Source organism: Budorcas taxicolor, chromosome 2, assembly GCF_023091745.1.
Source record: "Budorcas taxicolor isolate Tak-1 chromosome 2, Takin1.1, whole genome shotgun sequence".
NCBI classification, from domain to species: Eukaryota; Metazoa; Chordata; class Mammalia; order Artiodactyla; family Bovidae; genus Budorcas; species Budorcas taxicolor.
The window spans coordinates 88666206-88684791 of NC_068911.1; the positions used below are offsets into that span (position 1 = coordinate 88666206).

At 41.5% G+C, this 18586-nt stretch overlaps 1 protein-coding gene across 1 annotated transcript in view; it reads left to right on the top strand.

The window, feature by feature from the left end:
• CACNB4 (calcium voltage-gated channel auxiliary subunit beta 4) overlaps window positions 1-18586 on the top strand; it is a 269698-nt gene that overhangs the window by 221696 nt on the left and 29416 nt on the right. Inside the window, exons 6-10 of the mRNA XM_052656892.1 lie at window positions 1231-1307; window positions 2819-2838; window positions 3063-3143; window positions 4447-4505; window positions 16949-17058. Of these exons, the coding sequence (XP_052512852.1) occupies window positions 1231-1307; window positions 2819-2838; window positions 3063-3143; window positions 4447-4505; window positions 16949-17058 (347 nt within the window). The remainder of the gene's footprint in view (window positions 1-1230; window positions 1308-2818; window positions 2839-3062; window positions 3144-4446; window positions 4506-16948; window positions 17059-18586) is intronic.

Here is an 18586-nt window from a genome sequence, read left to right on the forward strand (position 1 = left end):
TCTTCACAGTCCAACTCTCACATCCATACATGACTACTGGAAAAACCATCGCCTTGACTAGACGGACCTTAGTCGGCAAAGTAATGTCTCTGCTTTTGAATATACTATCTAGGTTGCTCATAACTTTTCTACCAAGGAGTAAGCATCTTTTAATTTCATGGCTGCAATCATATTAAGCCTGCATGTATTGTGAGCCTACACTGAAGTACTGATTTGATATGCGTTACTGTTTTTTGAAAGTCCTAAAATAGAATTAGTTCTTTCTCTTAACTCTCAACCTCCTTTTTCTATTAGATCCTTTTCTGTTTCAAAAACGCCTCTCTTCTTCAGGAGGCCTTTTGCCTTTGTCATAATGGGAAGTTCTTAAACAGTGATAGGAGATCACGACAGTGTGAGCCCCACTTATAATTATCGACCTTTGTTAGGATATAACATGCCTGTAATATTATTAATGATAACATGCCTGTAATATTATTAATGATTCATCCCTCTTATTACTTCTTCTCTAGACTTTTTGTCTCTCTTGCTGCTCCATGTGAAAACCTATGTTCCTCTGCAACTGCTCTTTTTTCTTACCGGACCCTTTCCTTTTCCACCGGATCACTCCTTCATCTGCTTCAGATCTGTGTTAAATCTCATCTTTTCAATGATCCAGCTCTTGCCATCATATCTAAAGTTGAATCCATTTCTCTCCTCTTGCTTATCTCTCTCCCATCTCAGTTTTCTTTGTTGCACTTACTACTATCAAACATACTACATTTTTACCTGTTCATCTGATTGATACTGATACCACTAGAATTTGTCTGTATAAGGGAAAGAAGTTTGTTTTCCCCTCACTGTTGTATCCTTAGTTCCTATAACAGTGAATACTCTTCTGCTCGTTCTGAGCTGTGTTTGACACCCAACCAGTGCATTGGTGGTCAGCGTTGGTTAAACAAATGGTTCACAAGAACACTCCTCTTAGTGATTCATTGGCCTCATTTCTGCATTAAATAATTAGGAAAGAGACTTTCACAAAGTATTTCCAGATCTTAGTTAGTTTCCCACTTTCTCTGAGAAAGGAGGTCAAAGAAAACATTTGGGCAGATCCTTGAAGCTCTACTCTAAGAGCAGGACTTGGTGTGTTTTGAATTATTTAGTAGGATTAAGGCCAAAGAAAGCTTTGTACTCTCAAGTTCTATTTTCAAGGAATCTGGGGAATGAGTCCTAAGTTCCTTTTCTGTATCTTAGGAAATCCAGTGGAAATTCTTCTTCAAGTCTTGGAGAAATGGTATCAGGGACATTTCGAGCAACTCCCACATCAACAGGTGAGGGTTTTAGTTAGACTTTTTTTTTTAATGGAATGTATTTCTTTCTTAATCTTTGAAAATACATGCAAATTTTTTTTTTACTAATTTGGAAGCAATTTAAAGATTTTTCTACATAATATTTCATTGCTTATTTGCTTTTCTCTAGTAATTTAATTTGAATTAAAGGGTACTTGTGTTACTAGAAATTCAGATCATTGTAACAATGACAGAGATTACATGTTTTGATATGGCTCATGATTTTGTACAATCTTATTTGCCCTCTATTGTATAAATCATTCAGAAGCGAGTTCACTGTTCCACCCAAGAACCTAGCACACTTTAAGATGGTGAGGGTCAATTATATGAGTTTTAAAAGCATTCTAAAGAAAATGATGAGTTCCAGTCTTCATGTAAAACTTCAGGGTGTGTTGGTACAACCTGAGCTGTGGAGGTGGGGAGGGCTTAAGCAGAGAATGAGGTTTGGCCCAAATGGGCTCATTTCTGTTTGAAAAGCAGACAACTGAGCCTTGAATTTAATGGTAATGAAGGGACAGTGATGGCCCAGTCAGGAGTTGTGCATTTAGAAACTGTGGAGGTATTCAAGCAAGAATTTTCCTTCCACCACATTCCCTGGCTCTACAGGCTCATTTTGCTCTGCTCCAGAACGGATGCTGCCTTAATGTATCTGGGATTATCATTTCAGAATGACAGATCCAGTGTCTATGCTGGAATACCATAACTGCAGGAAACTGGGTTGGTTCCAGAGCAGATCTGAATATTGGAGTCTTTGTATATGAAACCTGATCTCCAGGGCTCTGAACCAAAGTCTTGTTCTTTAGGTTGTCCGCAGATGGACAGGACTGCATGGGTGGCCACAAAGCCAGAGATATTGAGTATATCTTGCCTCATCCCCATTTGCTGAACATTTAAGTCATTGCAGCTGTTCACTATTACACACAAGAAAGAACAGGGACAACTGATTATAAACTTACTTGAAATTAAAAGCAATGCACTAGGAAAAATATGTCAGTATTCTGGAAAGTGAGCAGAAAGCCTTAAGAACACAAAAGAACTGCAAATTCTTCTGCTAGTTTACCAAAATTACACATCCAAAAATAACTAGTGAGTGCAGTGATGGTCATTATTATACAAATTCTTGTTCTAAGTCTCTTATTATCAAATTTGATTTGTCCAAGTTGCTCTCAGCCACACCACATGCTGTGTCCAGCACGGGAACAACCCATGGCCTGTGGCTGGCCCAGCCAATGTTATGAAATCCACCCTCCCCACCCATTGTGAAATCAGAGTATGAGGTCATTTGTTCAGGGAGGAAATGGTCTGTTTTTGCATTTGTCTTCCCAATTGGCCCAACCAGAATGAAATAGTAGAGTAATACTCTGCAGAATGGGTGATTGGGAAATGTCGAGAATGACAGGGACAAATTGGCATATTCTTCCATCTTTTAAAATCGTGTGCTAACAATGACAGAGATTACATATTTTGATATGGCTCTCATTGTTGTCTTTTAGCAAAACAGAAGCAAAAAGTGGTAAGTCATGTTTCCTTTTTAAATCTCCTGTGAAGGTTTCTATCCATAAATGCCTGCAATGCTCCATTTCAGTGACCCAAATGGCTATAAAATGAGGGAGGCGTCTCCTTGGTGGGACCCGTGGTTATCATTTCTCATTTGCCGGAGGATTGTGAATGTTGTGGCTGTGGAGGAGGGCTGCTGACCCTCACACCTTGTTATGTGTGTCCAATCGTCTCTTTCAGACGGAGCACATCCCCCCCTACGACGTGGTGCCATCCATGCGTCCGGTGGTGCTGGTGGGGCCATCGCTGAAGGGTTATGAGGTACCGATACCAGTCTGTTACCCATCAGTTCTTGATCAAGAACCTAGGAGACAGCCACTGGGAGCTTCCTCCTTGGGGTTTGCTTACACTCGGGCCCTCAGCTTGTGAGACAGGAGGTGTTTTGTGGAGTTCACATGGCCCTTTGCTATTTCCTCCCTCTCTGGCCCTCTTCTCATCTTTCATGTATTACAGTGTTTAGAAATAGCTCCCTCAAAATAGTTATAATGGGAAGTTCTGGTCAAAGGTTTGCCCTGCTTTCAATTCAAAGAAAAGGATTTTATCTGTTTCAACGGTTCCTGTTGCTGTTAGAAAAAATAGCGAATGAATGCCACAAGGGAACATAAAAGCAATCTGCCAGCAAACCTCACCTCAGAGCACCAATCGGTCTCACTTTGCTGGGTGCTCAAGACGATGGCATATTCCACCAAACATTTCTCTGCTTCTTTATTTTAATGGACGTAAAAAAGGGGAAAAATGCCATTAAAAATATCATTGAGCTCCTTCAGAGATGAACTAAGTAATGTAAGGAAGAAGAGCGCAAACACTTAGATGTACTGCATTTCAGATGTTGCCATTTTGACTTCATGCCAGCATGGATAAGAATAAATGGTAGGACATTATCTGAAGGTGGGCTACCTCCGTGGCACCCTTCCCACTGAATCAGCACAAATCTGGCACATGGTCAGCTTTCAGTGCACATTTGTTGAGTGAATTAATCAATCTCTTTGACGCAGGTTTAAGAATCCCATCTCCTTCTCCCACTTCCCCTTTCACTCCCTCCCCTACCCTCCCCCTCTCAATGGGGACTGTCTGAGGAAGAGCAGAGAGGGGTCTACAAAAGTCCAGCCCTGGATGTGGAGAATGTGTCCACCAACTTGCACAGACTAGCTGGAGGCCGGGCCTGGGGCTGGCCCAAGGAGCTCTAGTTGCTTCTCACTGCGGGCAGGCACCACTCAGGTATGGCATGGACAGGCCGTACCTGTGCACAGAGCCAGCTTATCCTGGTCTCCTGGTGGCCCTTCTGTCACCTAAAAAAGAGATGAGGGTCTGTCTTAGGTCTAGTGAACACCACTGGTTCACCCCTCAGCACCCTGGAGGAGAACCAATGGGGGAAACTGAGTAAGTGCAAGTAGGTTAAGTGTGAAAAACTCTGTTCATGGTTGTTTGCCCTGTCCTGCCCCCAGCAGACAAATAGCTGTCATAAGGTCTTTGGTTGGAACGTCCTTCTTTGCAGCTCTCTCACTTTTGATTTCTCTCTCTCTGCTGTTGTTTGCCTCATTCTTTTTTTCTCACCTCTGCAAAGGTCACAGACATGATGCAGAAAGCCCTCTTTGATTTCCTGAAGCACAGGTTTGATGGGAGGTGAGACATACAGATGCTTTTGCATTTTTATTTTCCTTTAACCACCATGAATGATAAATTGATTTGTAGGTCTATGTTTCCTGTGATTGCAGATGTTCTTTAATTAAAATAACTCAATGTTCAAGGGAGAACACAATGAAATTGCTCTGAAAATATGAAGTTAGGATGTGTAGCATCGAATCTCTTAAAGTAGAAGGACCTTGATAAGGAAAATAATTCATTTGTTTTATTTAAATGTATGTGTTAGTCTTTATTTTCTCACTTGTAATTGAATTCATACCAAACATGTTTATGAGAAAATAATGAAAGATATAGAATGTTTCTGACAATATGGAGCATCGCTGGTCAAGTTGGGTAGAGTCATTTGGGAACTGTGTGTGTGCATGCATATATGCATGTATACCATGTGAAGATATAAAGTACTAAATTTCCTTAAAAGAAGAGTGCAAGAAACGTTTCCATCATGGTGGTGGTGGTTTAGTTGCTAAGTTGTGTTCTACTCTTGCAACCCCATGGACTGCAGCCCGCCAGCCTCCTCTGTCCATGGTATTTTCCAGACAAGTGGAGTGCAACTGGAGTGGGTTACCGTTTTCTTCTCCAGGGCATCTTCCTGACCCAGGGATCGAACCTGGGTCTACTCTATTGTAGGCAGTCTTCTGCACTGCAGGCAGATTCTTTACTGACTGAGGCACCAAGGAAGCCTGTTTTCATCATAAGCCTCCCAAAGTGACTATTTTTTAGGGAATAGTATTTCTTTGAATATTCAGTTCTGGGTTTGTTTTACTAGAAATTACCTTGCTATTTTATTGGTTTCTTTTCTATGTATCCTATTCCACTGTGACCCATATCAACATGGCACAGTCTTTAACCACTGGAAAATTTTATCATTTCAGTTTTGTGAAAAATATCTGGAAGGAGCTTCTGTATTTTGCAGAGAAATGTTAAAAAGTCCACACTGACTCAACACTAAGAACTAAGCTCTTTCACAACGCAGAATGTATTCCATGTAAAAATAACCACATGAAATCAATACCTGAAGATTTATTAGAAATGAAGAAAACTTAGTACTGATGGATAAGTATGGATAAATGCATCCAGCTTACTAAATTTTTAAGTATTTAAAGATTTTTTTTTTTAATTTCCACATAGGTTTTTAAAAATATGATATTTTAAGAAAAAAGCAAATATGATAATGCTTTAAGTACAAATTGTATATATTTATTTAAAAGAAAAACCTTCTGGATAATTGTGTTTAAAGTATTTGTTAGTTTCTGGGACTATATATAATAGAAAGAAAATAAGCTGGGATTTTAGTTCCAATAATTGATATTTTAGTTCAAGAAAGCAGAAAGCTTCAGTGCCATTATATGAATTGCTAAGTACCTCAGTACAGACTTCAGTTTCAGTTCAGTTGCTCACTTGGGTCCGACTCTTTGCAACCCCGTGGACTGCAGCACGCCAGGCTTCCCTGTCCATCACCAACTCCCAGAGCTTGCTCAAACTCGTGTCCATTGAGTTGGTGATGCCATCCAACCATCTTATCCTCTGTCATCCCCTTCGCCTCCTGCCTTCAATCTTTCCTAGCATCACAGTCTTTTCCAGTGAGTCAGTTTTTTGCATTAGGTGGCCAAAGTATTGGAGCTTCATCTTCAGCATCAGTCCTTCCGATGAATATTCAGGACTGATTTCCTTTAGGATTGACTGGCTGGATCTCTTTGCTGTACAAGGGACTCTCAAGAGTCTCCTCCAAACCACAGTTCAAAGCATTAGTTCTTCGGTGCTCAGCCTTCTTTATGGTTGGACTCTGACAGTCATTCATGACTACTGGAAAAACCATAGCTTTGACTAGACGGACCTTTGCTGGCAAAGTAATGTCTCTGCTTTTTAATGTGCTGTCTAGGTTGGTCATAGCTTTTCTTCCAAAGAGCAAGTGTCTTTTAATTTCATGTTTCAGTCACCATCTGCAATGATTTTGGAGCTCAAGAAAACAAAGCTTGTTACTGTTTCCATTATTTCCCCATCTATGTGCCATGAAATGATGGAACCAGATGCCATGATCTTAGTTTTCTGAATGTTGAGTTTTAAGCCAACTTTTCACTCTCCTCCTTCAGTTTCATCAAGAGGCTCTTTAGGTCCTCTTCACTTTCTGCCATAAGGATGGTGTCATCTGCCTATATGAGGTTATTGATATTTCTCCCAGCAATCTTGATTCCAGCCTGTGCTTCATCCAGCCCAGCATTTCTCATGATGTACTCTGCATATAAATTAAATAAGCAAGGTGACAATATACAGCCTTGACATATTCATTTCCCAATTTGCAACCAGTCCATTGTTCATGTCTGGGCCTAACTGTTGCTTCTTGACCTGCATACAGATTTCTCAGGTCAGGTGGTCTGGTATTCCCACCTCTTTTAGAATTTTCCACAGTTTATTGTGATCCACATAGTCAAAGACTTTGGTGTAGTCAGTAAAGCAGAAGTAGATGTTTTTCTGGAACTCTCTTGCTTTTTCAATGATCCAACAGATGTTGCCAATTTGATCTCTGGTTCCTCTGCCTTTTCTAAATCCAGCTTCAAAATCTGGAAGTTCTTGGTTCACATACTGTTGAAACCTCGCCTGGAGAATTTTGAGAATTACTTTGCTACTGTGTGAGGTAAGTACAATTGTGTGGTAGTTTGAACATTCTTTGGCATTGCCTTTCTTTGGGACTGGAATGAAAACTGACCTTTTCCAGTCCTGTGGCCACTACTGAATTTTCCAAATTTGCTGGCATATTGAGGGCAGCACTTTCACAGCATCATCTTTTAGGATTTTTAATAGCTCAGCTGGAATCCCATCATCTCCACTAGCTTTGTTCGTAGTGATGCTTCCTAAGGCCCATTTGACTTCACATTCCAGGATATCTGACTCTAGGTGAGTGATCACACCTTCGTGGTTATCTGGATCATGGAGATCTTTTTTGTATAATTCTTTGTGTATTCTAGACACCTCTTAATATCTTCTGCTTCTGTTAGGTCCATACCATTTCTGTCCTTTACTGTGCCCATCTTTGCATGAAATGTTCCCTTGGTATCTCTGACTTTCTTGAAGAGATGTCTAGTCTTTCCCATCTATTGTTTTCCTCTATCTCTTTGCATTGATCACCAAGGGAGGCTTTCTTATCTCTCTTTGCTATTCTTTGGAACTCTGCATTCAAATGGATATACTTTTCTTCTCTTCTTTGCCTTTTGCTTCTCTTCTTCTCTCAACTATTTGTAAGGCTTCCTCAGACAACCATTTTGCCTTTTTGCATTTCTTTTCTTGGGGATGGTCTTGATCATCACCTCCTGTACAATGTCACGGACCTCCATCCATAGTTCTTCAGGCACTCTATCAGATCTAATCCCTTGAATCTATTTGTCACTTCCACTATATAATCATAAGGGATTTGATTTAGAGATCTAATGGTTTTCCCTACTTTCTTCAATTTAAGCCTGAGTTTCGCAATAAGGAGTTCATGATTTGAGCCATAGTCAGCTCCCAGTCTTATTTTTGCTGACTGTATAGAGCTTCTCCATCTTTGGATGCAAAGAATATCATCAATTTGATTTCAGTATTGACCATCTGAGGATGTCCATGTGTGGAGTCATCTCTTGTGTTGTTGAAAACGAGATGGTGGAATAGAAGGATATGTGCTCATCTTCCCCAGTGAGAACTACAAAATTTCAACTCACTGCTGAACAGTCATTGACAGAATGTTATCTGTCTCACCAAAAAAAGATCCCCCCAAAAAAGATACCCTACACCCAAGGGCAAAGGAGAAGCCCCAACAAGATGGTAGGAGGGGTGAAATCACATTTAGAATCAAACTCCATACTTGCCAGAGATGCTCAGAGGGCTCAAACAAAACTTTGTGTGCACTGGGACCCAGAGTCCCCAGAAAGACTGAGCCAGACCTGCCTTTGAGTGTCTGAGTGTCTCCTTTGGAGGCACGGGCCAGCAGTGGCCTGCCGCAGCAACAGGGGCTATGGGTGTAGCTACCTGGGACACGCAGCGTGTGGCATAAGCCCTCTTGGAGGAGGTTGCCATTAGCCCCACCATAGAGCTGCTGAGCAGACGACCCACAAACTGCAGAACAATATACCAAAGAAATTCTCCTACTCTTAAGAAAGAAAGTTCTAGGACCCACAACAGATTTCCCAACCTGGGGATCCAGCAAAGAGACTGAGAACCCCCAGGGAATTTGACTTTGGGGGCCAGTGGGATTTGATTACAGAACTTCTACAAGAATGGGGAAGCAGACTCTTGGAGAACACAAACAAAACCTTGTATGCACTAGGAGCCAGGAGAAAGGAGCTGTGTCCCCACAAGAGACTGAGCCAGACTTGGCTGTGAGTATCCAGGAGCCTCCAGCAGAGGCATGGGTCGACAGTGGCCTGCTGTGGGGTCAGGGGCACTGAATACAACAGTGAGTGCATAAGTCCTTTTGAAGGAGGTTACCATTATGGTCGTTAGCCCTACTATTGTTTGGCCTCAGGCCAAACAACAGGGAGGTAACACAGCCCCACCCATCAACAGAAAAGTGGCTTAAAGATTTACTGAGCAGGCCTCTGACCATCAGCACACGACCCAGTTTCCCCCACAGTCAGTCTCTCTCATCAGGAAGCTTCCATAAGCCTCTTATCCTTCTCCATCAGAGGGCAGACAGAATGAAAACCACAGTCACAGAAAACTCACCACACTGGTCACATGGATCACAGCCTTGGCTAACTCAATGAAACTATGAGCCATGCCATGCAGGGCCACCCAAGATGGCCGGGTCATGGTGGAGAGTTCTGACAAAATGTGGTCCACTGGAGAAGGGAATGGTAAACCACTTCAGTGTTCTTGCCTTGAGAACCCCATGAACAGTATGAAAAGGCAAAAAAATATGACACTGAAAGATGAACTCCCCAGGTTGGTAGGTGCCCAATATGCTACTGGAAAAGAGTGGAGAAATAACTCAAGAAACAGTGAAGAGATGGAGCCAAAGCAAAAACAATGCCCAGTTGTGGATATGACTGGTGATGAAAGTGAAGTCCGATGCTGTAAAGAAATGAACCTGGAATGTTAGGTCCATGAATCAGAGAAAATTGGAAGTGGTCAAACAGGAGATGGCAAGAGTGAACATCGACATTTTCAGTTCAGTTCAGTTCAGTCGCTCAGTCGTGTCCGACTCTTCGCGACCGCATGAATCACAGCACGCCCAGCCTCCCTGTCGATCACAAACTCCCAGAGTTCACCCAGACTCACGTCCATCGAGTCAGTGATGCCATCCAGCCATCTCATCCTCTGTCGTCCCCTTCTCCTCCTGCCCCCAATCCCTCCCAGCATCAAAGACTTTTCCAATGAGCCAACTCTTCACATGAGGTGGGCAAAGGACTGGAGTTTCAGCTTTAGCATCGTTCCTTCCAAAGAAATCCAAGGGCTGATTTCCTTCAGAATGGACTGGTTGGATCTCCTTGCAGTCCAAGGGACCCTCAAGAGTCTTCTCCAACACCACAGTTCAAAAGCATCAATTCTTCGGTGCTCAGCCTTCTTCACAGTCCAACTCTCACATCCATACATGACCACAGGAAAAACCATAGCCTTGACTAGACGGACCTTAGTCGGCAAAGTAATGTCTGCTTTTGAATATACTATCGACATTTTAGGAATCAGTGAACTAAAATGGACTGCAATGGGCAAATTTAATTCAGATGCCCATTATATCTACTATTGTGGACAAGAATCCCTTAGAAGAAATGCAGTAGCCCTCATAGTCAACAGAAGAGTCTGAAATGCAGTACTTGGGTGCAATCTCAAAAATGACAGAATGATCTCTGTTCGTTTCCAAGGCAAACCATTCAGTATCACAATAATCCAAGTCTACGCTCTAAACACTAATGCTGAAGAAGCTGAAGTTGAATGGTTCTATGATGACCTACAAGACCTTCTAGAACGAACACCAAAAAAAGATGTCCTTTTCATCATAGGAGACTGGAATGCAAAAGTAGGAGGTCAAAAGATACCTGGCGTTAACAGGCAGATTTGGCCTTGGAGTACACAATGAAGCAGGGCAAAGGCTAACATGTTTTGCCAAAAGAATGCACTGGTCAGAGTTCAGGCTAGATTGCCTTGATAAATAGAGCCCAAAATGTATAATGAATCAAACTTGGTAGAAACTTACTGTTGCTCATTGTACAGTCTGAGGCAGGTGTTCCCCAGCTGGGAAGGTGGGTAGGATGGCGAAGGGAAGGATGGGAAAGAAAGTTTGTCCTGGGCATCATTTGGGACTGCTAGCCTGGGGTTGATCTCTACAATCAGCTGTAGGGAGAGGAGTGAACCAGCTTCTCTGGTTCACATCATTCTTACATTTCACTGGCTAGAACTTAGACATGTGGCCACACCTTCTTGCAAAGGAAGCTAGGAATGTGCCCAGAAGGAAGAGAAAATGGATTTTGTTGAACAAATAGCAGTCTGCCATATTTATCTAGTGGACACAAGGGTTTAATAGGAAAGCCATAGGTGTATCCTATTCTCTCTCTCTCTCTCTTTAAACAAGATAGACAGAGAATGAAGTAATTTCAAAGAAAACAAGTGAAAAGTACTGAATACTAGACTATTGGAGTTGGAAGGAAATGTAAAAAGTCCTTATATTCTAATCTCTTAAGTCAAACAACAGGTAGATGGATACCCTGCTTCTGTTTGTAACTTTTGAGTACCGGGAATCTACTTCTTTAAAAAGGCATTGCAAAGAAACAGCTGAAGTCTGGCTTTTTAACTTAACGTTGGTTTTGATCCTCGCCTCTGATGACAGGGGCCATGACCCTTACCTTCATGCAGCTCTCCCTGGGTTGTTAATAGCTGATATGCCTGGCTCAGTCAAGCAGGCTTCCTTCAGCTGTGCTTAGAGTCACATGGCTTTAACCTGTGGGCCTTTAATTAAGGAAGTTCTGAGCAGTGCTTCATTCTGTGGCCCCACAAGAGCTCTTGAGCTGAACAAATGCCATCCCACGTGCAGTCTAAATTTCTGTTTTGTTTTGGTCCCCACATAACATCCATATAAACAGCAGTGTTAGTAAAGGTTTGCAAGGTAGGACCTTACGGAAAAGAAGGAAGTAATTATTGTAATTTAGCAAAGAGAAAGTGACTGACTTAATTACTGCCTTCAGGAATGAAGAATCTGAGGTTCTTCCTCAATCTTCAGACTTAGAGAGAGGAAGTGCATTTAATTGTAACAGCAGAGATTTATCAGCTTGAGTTACCTGATTCATCAAGCATACACTATTGAAGATGATTTTAATAGAAACAGAACTAAAATTCCAGTGCCGAGTGATCCAAGGTGCTTGATGGCACACACAGCAGAGGGTGTAGTGATGTGAGGAGCAGCAGCAGCAGCAGAAGAAACGGCTAGAGAGAGACTCTGCCCGAGAGAGAGCCGATGTATGGCAGAGTTTGAGAAAGCTAGATAATAAGGGTGGGAGTAGGAGAGAGGGCTTGCTTTCAAATCAGCAGAGGCCACTGCAGCAGAAAAGCAATAATGCATTCACTGGTGCATACGGAAAATTTGATTAGGAAAAAGAAATGTGCTTGTAGTTTCACTATGACTCCGACATGTCTGCTGTGTGGGGAATATCCTCACATTTTGAGCCATGACAATCTGCTGCATTGTGTTCCACCAATTAATAAAAGGAGAGAAAACAACAAATAGTCTTTAATTGAAACCAGCCAAGAGAACAATTACACAGCGGGCTTTTGCATAGCCATACAGCATAAACAATATGTTCTAATGGAAACCTCCTCCATGTTTCACTGACTATGAATGCAGTAGGGTAGACAAAATAGGATAATTTCTTTTTCAGAAAGAGCCAAAAGAGAAAAAGAAACTGCCTAAAAGTCTTTCTTCTTCAGTACTGTTTTTCGGAGCTTGGCTAAAAAATAATTCAACAAATTGAATTAAACACCAACAGTGTCTCTACAGAATCATATACTTACTCTTTTATGATACCTTAGGAATGATCTGAATCAGTTTAAAGCTACTTATTTTACAATTTTATTGTCATTCATTGCTTAATAAATTCAAGGCTTAACTAGAATGTAAGAAAGAATGAAAAGCACAATACTGGATACTTCCTCAGGGAACCCCTGTACATGTGGATATCCCGCTCCATGTATGCCTTCCATTTCTTCCCTTCTCCTGACAGTGGATATCCTGATAGTTCCTATGCACAAGTCATAAACTAAGTGAATGAGTCTAACGAGCTGGTACAGTGCACCAGCCTGGCAGGGGCACGGTGCATGCACAATGGCATGGAGCTTTTCTCTCCATTTCACACCACAAACATTCATCAGGGATCATCCTTTCAGATGAGGTTTGTTCAGCTGGTTGAATCTACCATTCACAGGCTGAACAGCAAGCAGTCAAACCAATTGCAATGTGTTGACCTATGCTAATCATTTCAAATCCCAACAAAGTTGTAACTTTAGGCTTTTTGACAACTGAATCAGATCAGCTCTATGGCAGTTATAGGACACTTTGTAACTAACCAACACGATTATGGCCCCAAATCCTAAATGAACATACAAATAGGATCTGAAGCTACTAGCCAAGGCATGCTTTAAAAAAAAGGTTTTAGGAAGAATTTAAAGAAAGGAGGCTAAAAATATAATTGAGGGAGAATCAAAGAAATAGTATTTATTTATGAAAGGAAATGGCAACAGCTGATGCTACCACAAAGCAGCCAAGACATGGAAGAATGAAAACAACTTGTAATAGTAGGCGACAAATGGAAAAGAACAATACAGTGCCTTCTGTTTCGTGACCAGTAGCACTCTGTTATCAGCTCCTCCTACTCTCCATTCAAATGCAGACTCATCTGTGGACACTCGAGCACTCGAGATAATTTATTGAGCCCCTCACACCACATATGAATATTTAAATTAGCAGATTTTGATTGTAACATGTCTGACCTTTTTCTCCCACCCTCAAAGTATATGCAAGTTTCATGGACTCTGGCAATGGGAGAGTTCATGCTATAACTATGAATGAGTATTTAAGAAAACACTTTCAGATATTGCCTCATGGGTTCCTAGTGACTGTCTTATGAGATAGTCTGGCAGAACTACTATCACCATTTTATTAATTATCATCCTGATGCTCAAAAAAATGGCATGATTTGTCCATGGTCACGCAGCCCGCAAGAGGAAGATCCAAAGAGACTCCCCAGGTCCATGTATGCCTTCCATTCCTTGCCCTCTCCTAACAGTGTGCTCTCTGACCTTTGGAATGTTTTCCTTTGTGAAGAATAAGAGTTTTTTTTTAATTAATATACTAACAGGGTTACATATTGGATGTGGTAAGGATAGAGTATAAAAGGATCTTTAGCTTTCTATTATCATCCTGGAAATACTAATTATTTTTGAATGAATGTGTCTCACCTGGGAGTAATGTCTTTCCATAGATAAGTCACAGAAAACTAATAAAACTCATAGCACTGATGGAGTGCAGAAATTATGAAGGATTCCAAATCGGTAATAAGCAACAACTAGGATTCAGATTTACCAGATTTATATATATCCAGTCTGCTGGGGAACTGAACATCCTTCATCCCTAACTAGTAATTACTGACACTGTGTCACAGAGAAGTATCCAAGGGAACTTTTTAGAGATGTATATCAAAGATACATGGAAGTATTAAGTCACTAGAAGATATGAAGGTATATCAAGAAAAGAAGTAGAAAGAGTATTAGTTTAAGTAAAAAAAAAAAGTATATAAACTAGGTAGCACTTAATGAATGTAATTACTTTACTGGGGAGCCTTTTAAACAACAAAAAGTTTGGATTTGGTGTCTGATTTTGATAATAGTAAGCATCTTTGCATAGAAAATGGAAACTCCTACTTTGTCTTATTGGAGGGTTTCTGGAGCTGTGTCTGTCTTCTCCTAAACTCTTTTCTACATATGTATTTTTATTAAGAAATAACACATTAACAAATTAGTGAAGGACAGGGAAGCCAGGTGTGCTGCAGTCCATGGGGTCACAAAGAGTCAGATACAATTTAGCGACCAACAACAACAAATTAGCTGGTATTTTATTGACCAATAAAAAAGAAAAAGAATCTTTTATTGTCCACACCTTTTTTGTTTTCAGAACACATGAAGCAGTTTTCATTTCCTGTTTTTTTGTTTGTGTGTTATTATTCTGCCTCTTTATATATATTTGAAAATGGCTTTGTAAAAGTGTGTTAAAACCCGGAGAAAATAAGTGTGCACATCTGCTGATAATCCCTCCAACTTTTAAGAACCAGGGTCACTACTTGGCTAGTATAAAACTAGAAGATTTGATTCTCATCTAAGCAGAATAGAATCTTTGGATCCTCTATCCTCTAAAAGTGAATATTCTAAAAGGCTGAATTCTGCCCCTACACCAAGCTACTTGTCTCCAGTCATATGTTTGAAATGCTCTAGAACTTGATTGTATTTTTCTAATCGGCAACTCCATTCTTAAAACTGCAAACAAAGACACCAGAAACACAAAAATAAACAAGCAAATCCTATTCTGTAGGTAAAATGAGCTCTGACCACGACTGACTATGAGATTTCATGCCTCAAATGAGGCGGCCAGCTGAGTAATAGAGACTCAGATATGGGCTCCACGGACTTTAACCTGACTTAAAAAGTGGCTATCATTCTGTGTGGCCCAGATCTGCTCTTGATGGTTTGGCTGGTATCTGGAGATTCAGGGTTGCTGGAGAAGGAAGCTGAAACTGTAAGAGAATTATGAGTCTGGTGACTAAGTGCTGGCCTAGAGCTTGGGAGCCTGTGCTTTAGACCTTCTTAGACGCTAGGGATCCATGTGGAACTGCCTCTTCATGTCTCACTTTTATTCTTGATAAAATGAAGAAGTTGTACAGACCAGAATTTTGCAATATAGGTAAGGCCCCAACAGAAATGCAGAGGCCTTTATTTGGTATTAAGCATGGGAAAGATGGGCCCCTGCTGGCCAACTCGGCCCCCATTTGATGTTCTCAGTGACCTGAGATATTTCACAAAATTCTTGGTTTCCACAGAAGACAGTCTGAAGATGCCTCAAATAATTTATTAGGGCCTGAAAAATTCTAAGGAATTAAAATGCTTTAAACTTCCTCACCATCTGCAGCTTATATATCCAACACAACCAACAAAGAGTACTTTGCTTTAAAATGGCACCAGAACTTTTTCTGCACAGCCTGTTGCTCTAAAGAAATAATTTCTGACCAAAGAGGACTGTCTTAAATTCTCCTCAAGGATTCAGGTCCCTGAAGTCAAGTGAGGAGTCTCCTGAGAGGGCTGACAGTATCCCTAAATAGGTGCGAGATAACATAGGACTCAGTTGTGGATAACTCTATCCCCTCCTTGCTCCACCCTCTAGAGGAGCTTGAAAGTTGGGGAGAAAGAGTGCGTGAGTATAAAACGGAAGGGCCCTTGTCTGTTTTTCTGGAATCCTCTAAGCTCTGAAGATAAGCGTGAGGAAGGGCCCACGGTGGCAGTAGCTGGCTTAGAGAGGCATTCTTTGCATTCTGCAGATAGATCATAGTTTGAAGTTGAGCAAACCCAGCCTAAAATAAAGAACTTGAAAGTTGTAAGTTCCAGAGATTCTCATTTGCTAGATCATATCCACAGACAAGATAGACTTCTGTCTCCATTCATTGGCAATGTCTCTGCTTTATTCTTGTCTTGCATGACTGCAGGATACTTTCTGACTTATGGAAATCCTGGCACAATCCTCACATTGCCCTCAGCAATAGTGTCTTATTTCTGTCCACCATATGCATTCAAAGTAATATGCAAACATGCTAAAGAATCTTGTGCCTGTAGAAAAGAAACCGTATTTTTCATATCCTTAGAAATGAAGCATTCCTTCGGGCCTGTGGCAAAATGCTTCATGGGTTATGAGTTACCTGTTGAGCACCAGGAATGCAACACAGCTACCAACTGGCTGATTGTCTTTGATGATTAAAATGAAGAGGATTTTCCTCTTTGACCAGCAGCACTGAGGCACTGTGCAGTTCCTGAAGGTCTTGTTCAAGAGAAAATCAGCTATGAATTGTGGGGAAATTGTATTGCTGCTTGCTAGAAAGAACATGGTTTATTTATGTTTTGATTCCCTCTTGGTATGGTGTGTACTATAAGGAGAATTCGGCAAGACAGACAATAGTGGAGGAAGAGTTTGCATTCTTTCTGGAGTTTTTTGTTGTTGAATAGCCAAAAACCTTCCTCCATTCTGCTCTGCTTGTATTTTAATGCTAGCCAAAGCCTATTTAAAATACTTGTGGCCAATGTTTTATTATCCTGTGGTTGCACTATAGTATGTAAAGTGGTTATTAAGTACTGTGGTTATAAATCGCTTGGAGAGCCCCACCACATTTTTACTGGTTTGTTCTGTTCTGTGTTCCTATTCATAGGATATCAATAACAAGAGTGACAGCTGACATTTCTCTTGCTAAGAGGTCTGTGCTAAATAATCCCAGCAAGAGAGCAATAATTGAACGTTCGAACACTCGGTCCAGCTTAGGTAAGATGTTCAAGTGTGCTGCTTCTCCAAGCTGCGCTCAGACTGGGGTGACACGTGTTGCATTTGTGAATGCCTTTGCAGTTTGCTCTGATGCCATTCTTTAATTTTTTTTTTCCTTTATTCATTAATGTATGGCTGCTCTGGGGTCTTTGTTGCTGTTTGTGGGCTTTCTCTAGTTGTGGTGAGCAGGGGCTACTCTTCGTTGTGGTTCTAGGGCTTCTCATTGTGGTGGCTTCTCTTGTCGCAGAGCACAGGCTCTAGGTGGGCAGGCTTCAGTAGTTATGGTGCACTGGCTTTAGAGCACCAGCTTTGTTTCTCAGAAGCACGTGGGATCTTCCTGTACCAGGGATCGAACCTGAGTAACCTGCATTGGCAGGTGGAATCTTAACCACTGGACCACCAGGGAAGTCCCTGCTCCCCATTCTGAATGGAGAAGCACTGATTAACTGACGAGAAGGCCAGTCGTACAAAAGCAGAGAGCAGAGTCGTGCAGCTGATCCTTCTCTGTCTCAGCTCCAGTCAGTTAGCTAATTAGTAGTCTGGTGGGAAGAATCCTCAAGAGGCTGTCTTCATCTGTTACCACCTCAGCACACGAAGCCACCCATCCCTGCTTTACCCAAGCTTCTCAATGAGGCTAATGACAGCTGTCATACCTGAGTCACAGCTGACTTGAAAGCAAATGAGATGTCCACCTTTCTCAGATTCTTAGGAGAAAGCTCGATAATGGTGTTCTCAGTGTGGTTTCTGCTGCCAGCTGGTACCCAGAATAGTCACATCCTTAAGGGGATGTAGCAACTATCATTAACAGTATGTAAGGAGTTTAAACTTATCTTTCCTGGTACACCAGTCAGAAAGCATCATGAAAGTCACCATGATGGAGAAGCAAAAACACTAATATACGTGGTTAGCTCCATCAAGCCATACAGGAGCAGGGCTGTGGGGGACGGATTCACCAACCACAGAAGTGGGTCCAGGCTGCCCGAGAAGCACAGTACTCCTCTCAAAAGCCTGTCTGTGGTTTCTGTGATGGCCCAGCGTGGTGCAGTCCACCCATAAGTCTCTTTTGCATTTACATTCTGGTCTGCTTTGTGAAAGAATGCTGAACATACCAAATGGGACAGTTGTGTGTCTGTGGGAACAGGATCCCAAACATCAGGGGTTCCTTCTTTAGTTCTCTATTTAGAGCCTTCAACATTATAGAGTGAAACACTCTTAAAGGCACAGTATTTTGACCTTCAGGGATGATGAAGGCAGAGTTGGTGATGAATCAGATTACTAACTAAAGTAATATATCATGAATGGCAAGGATGCCAAGTTAGATTGACGATTTCTCAAATAAGCATCTGTTCTCCTATCTTCCACCCTCCTCTTCACTCCTCAAAGTGCCTTTGACTTTTAACCATTCCTTCCCTTTGAAGTCATCCCGTATAATCTATGTACTCACCTACTGTCAGAGCCAGTGGAGTAGGTGGAGGGGGATTAGTGTAAATAGTGAGAAAGAAACAAGGTAGATATCAGTTCATTGGTT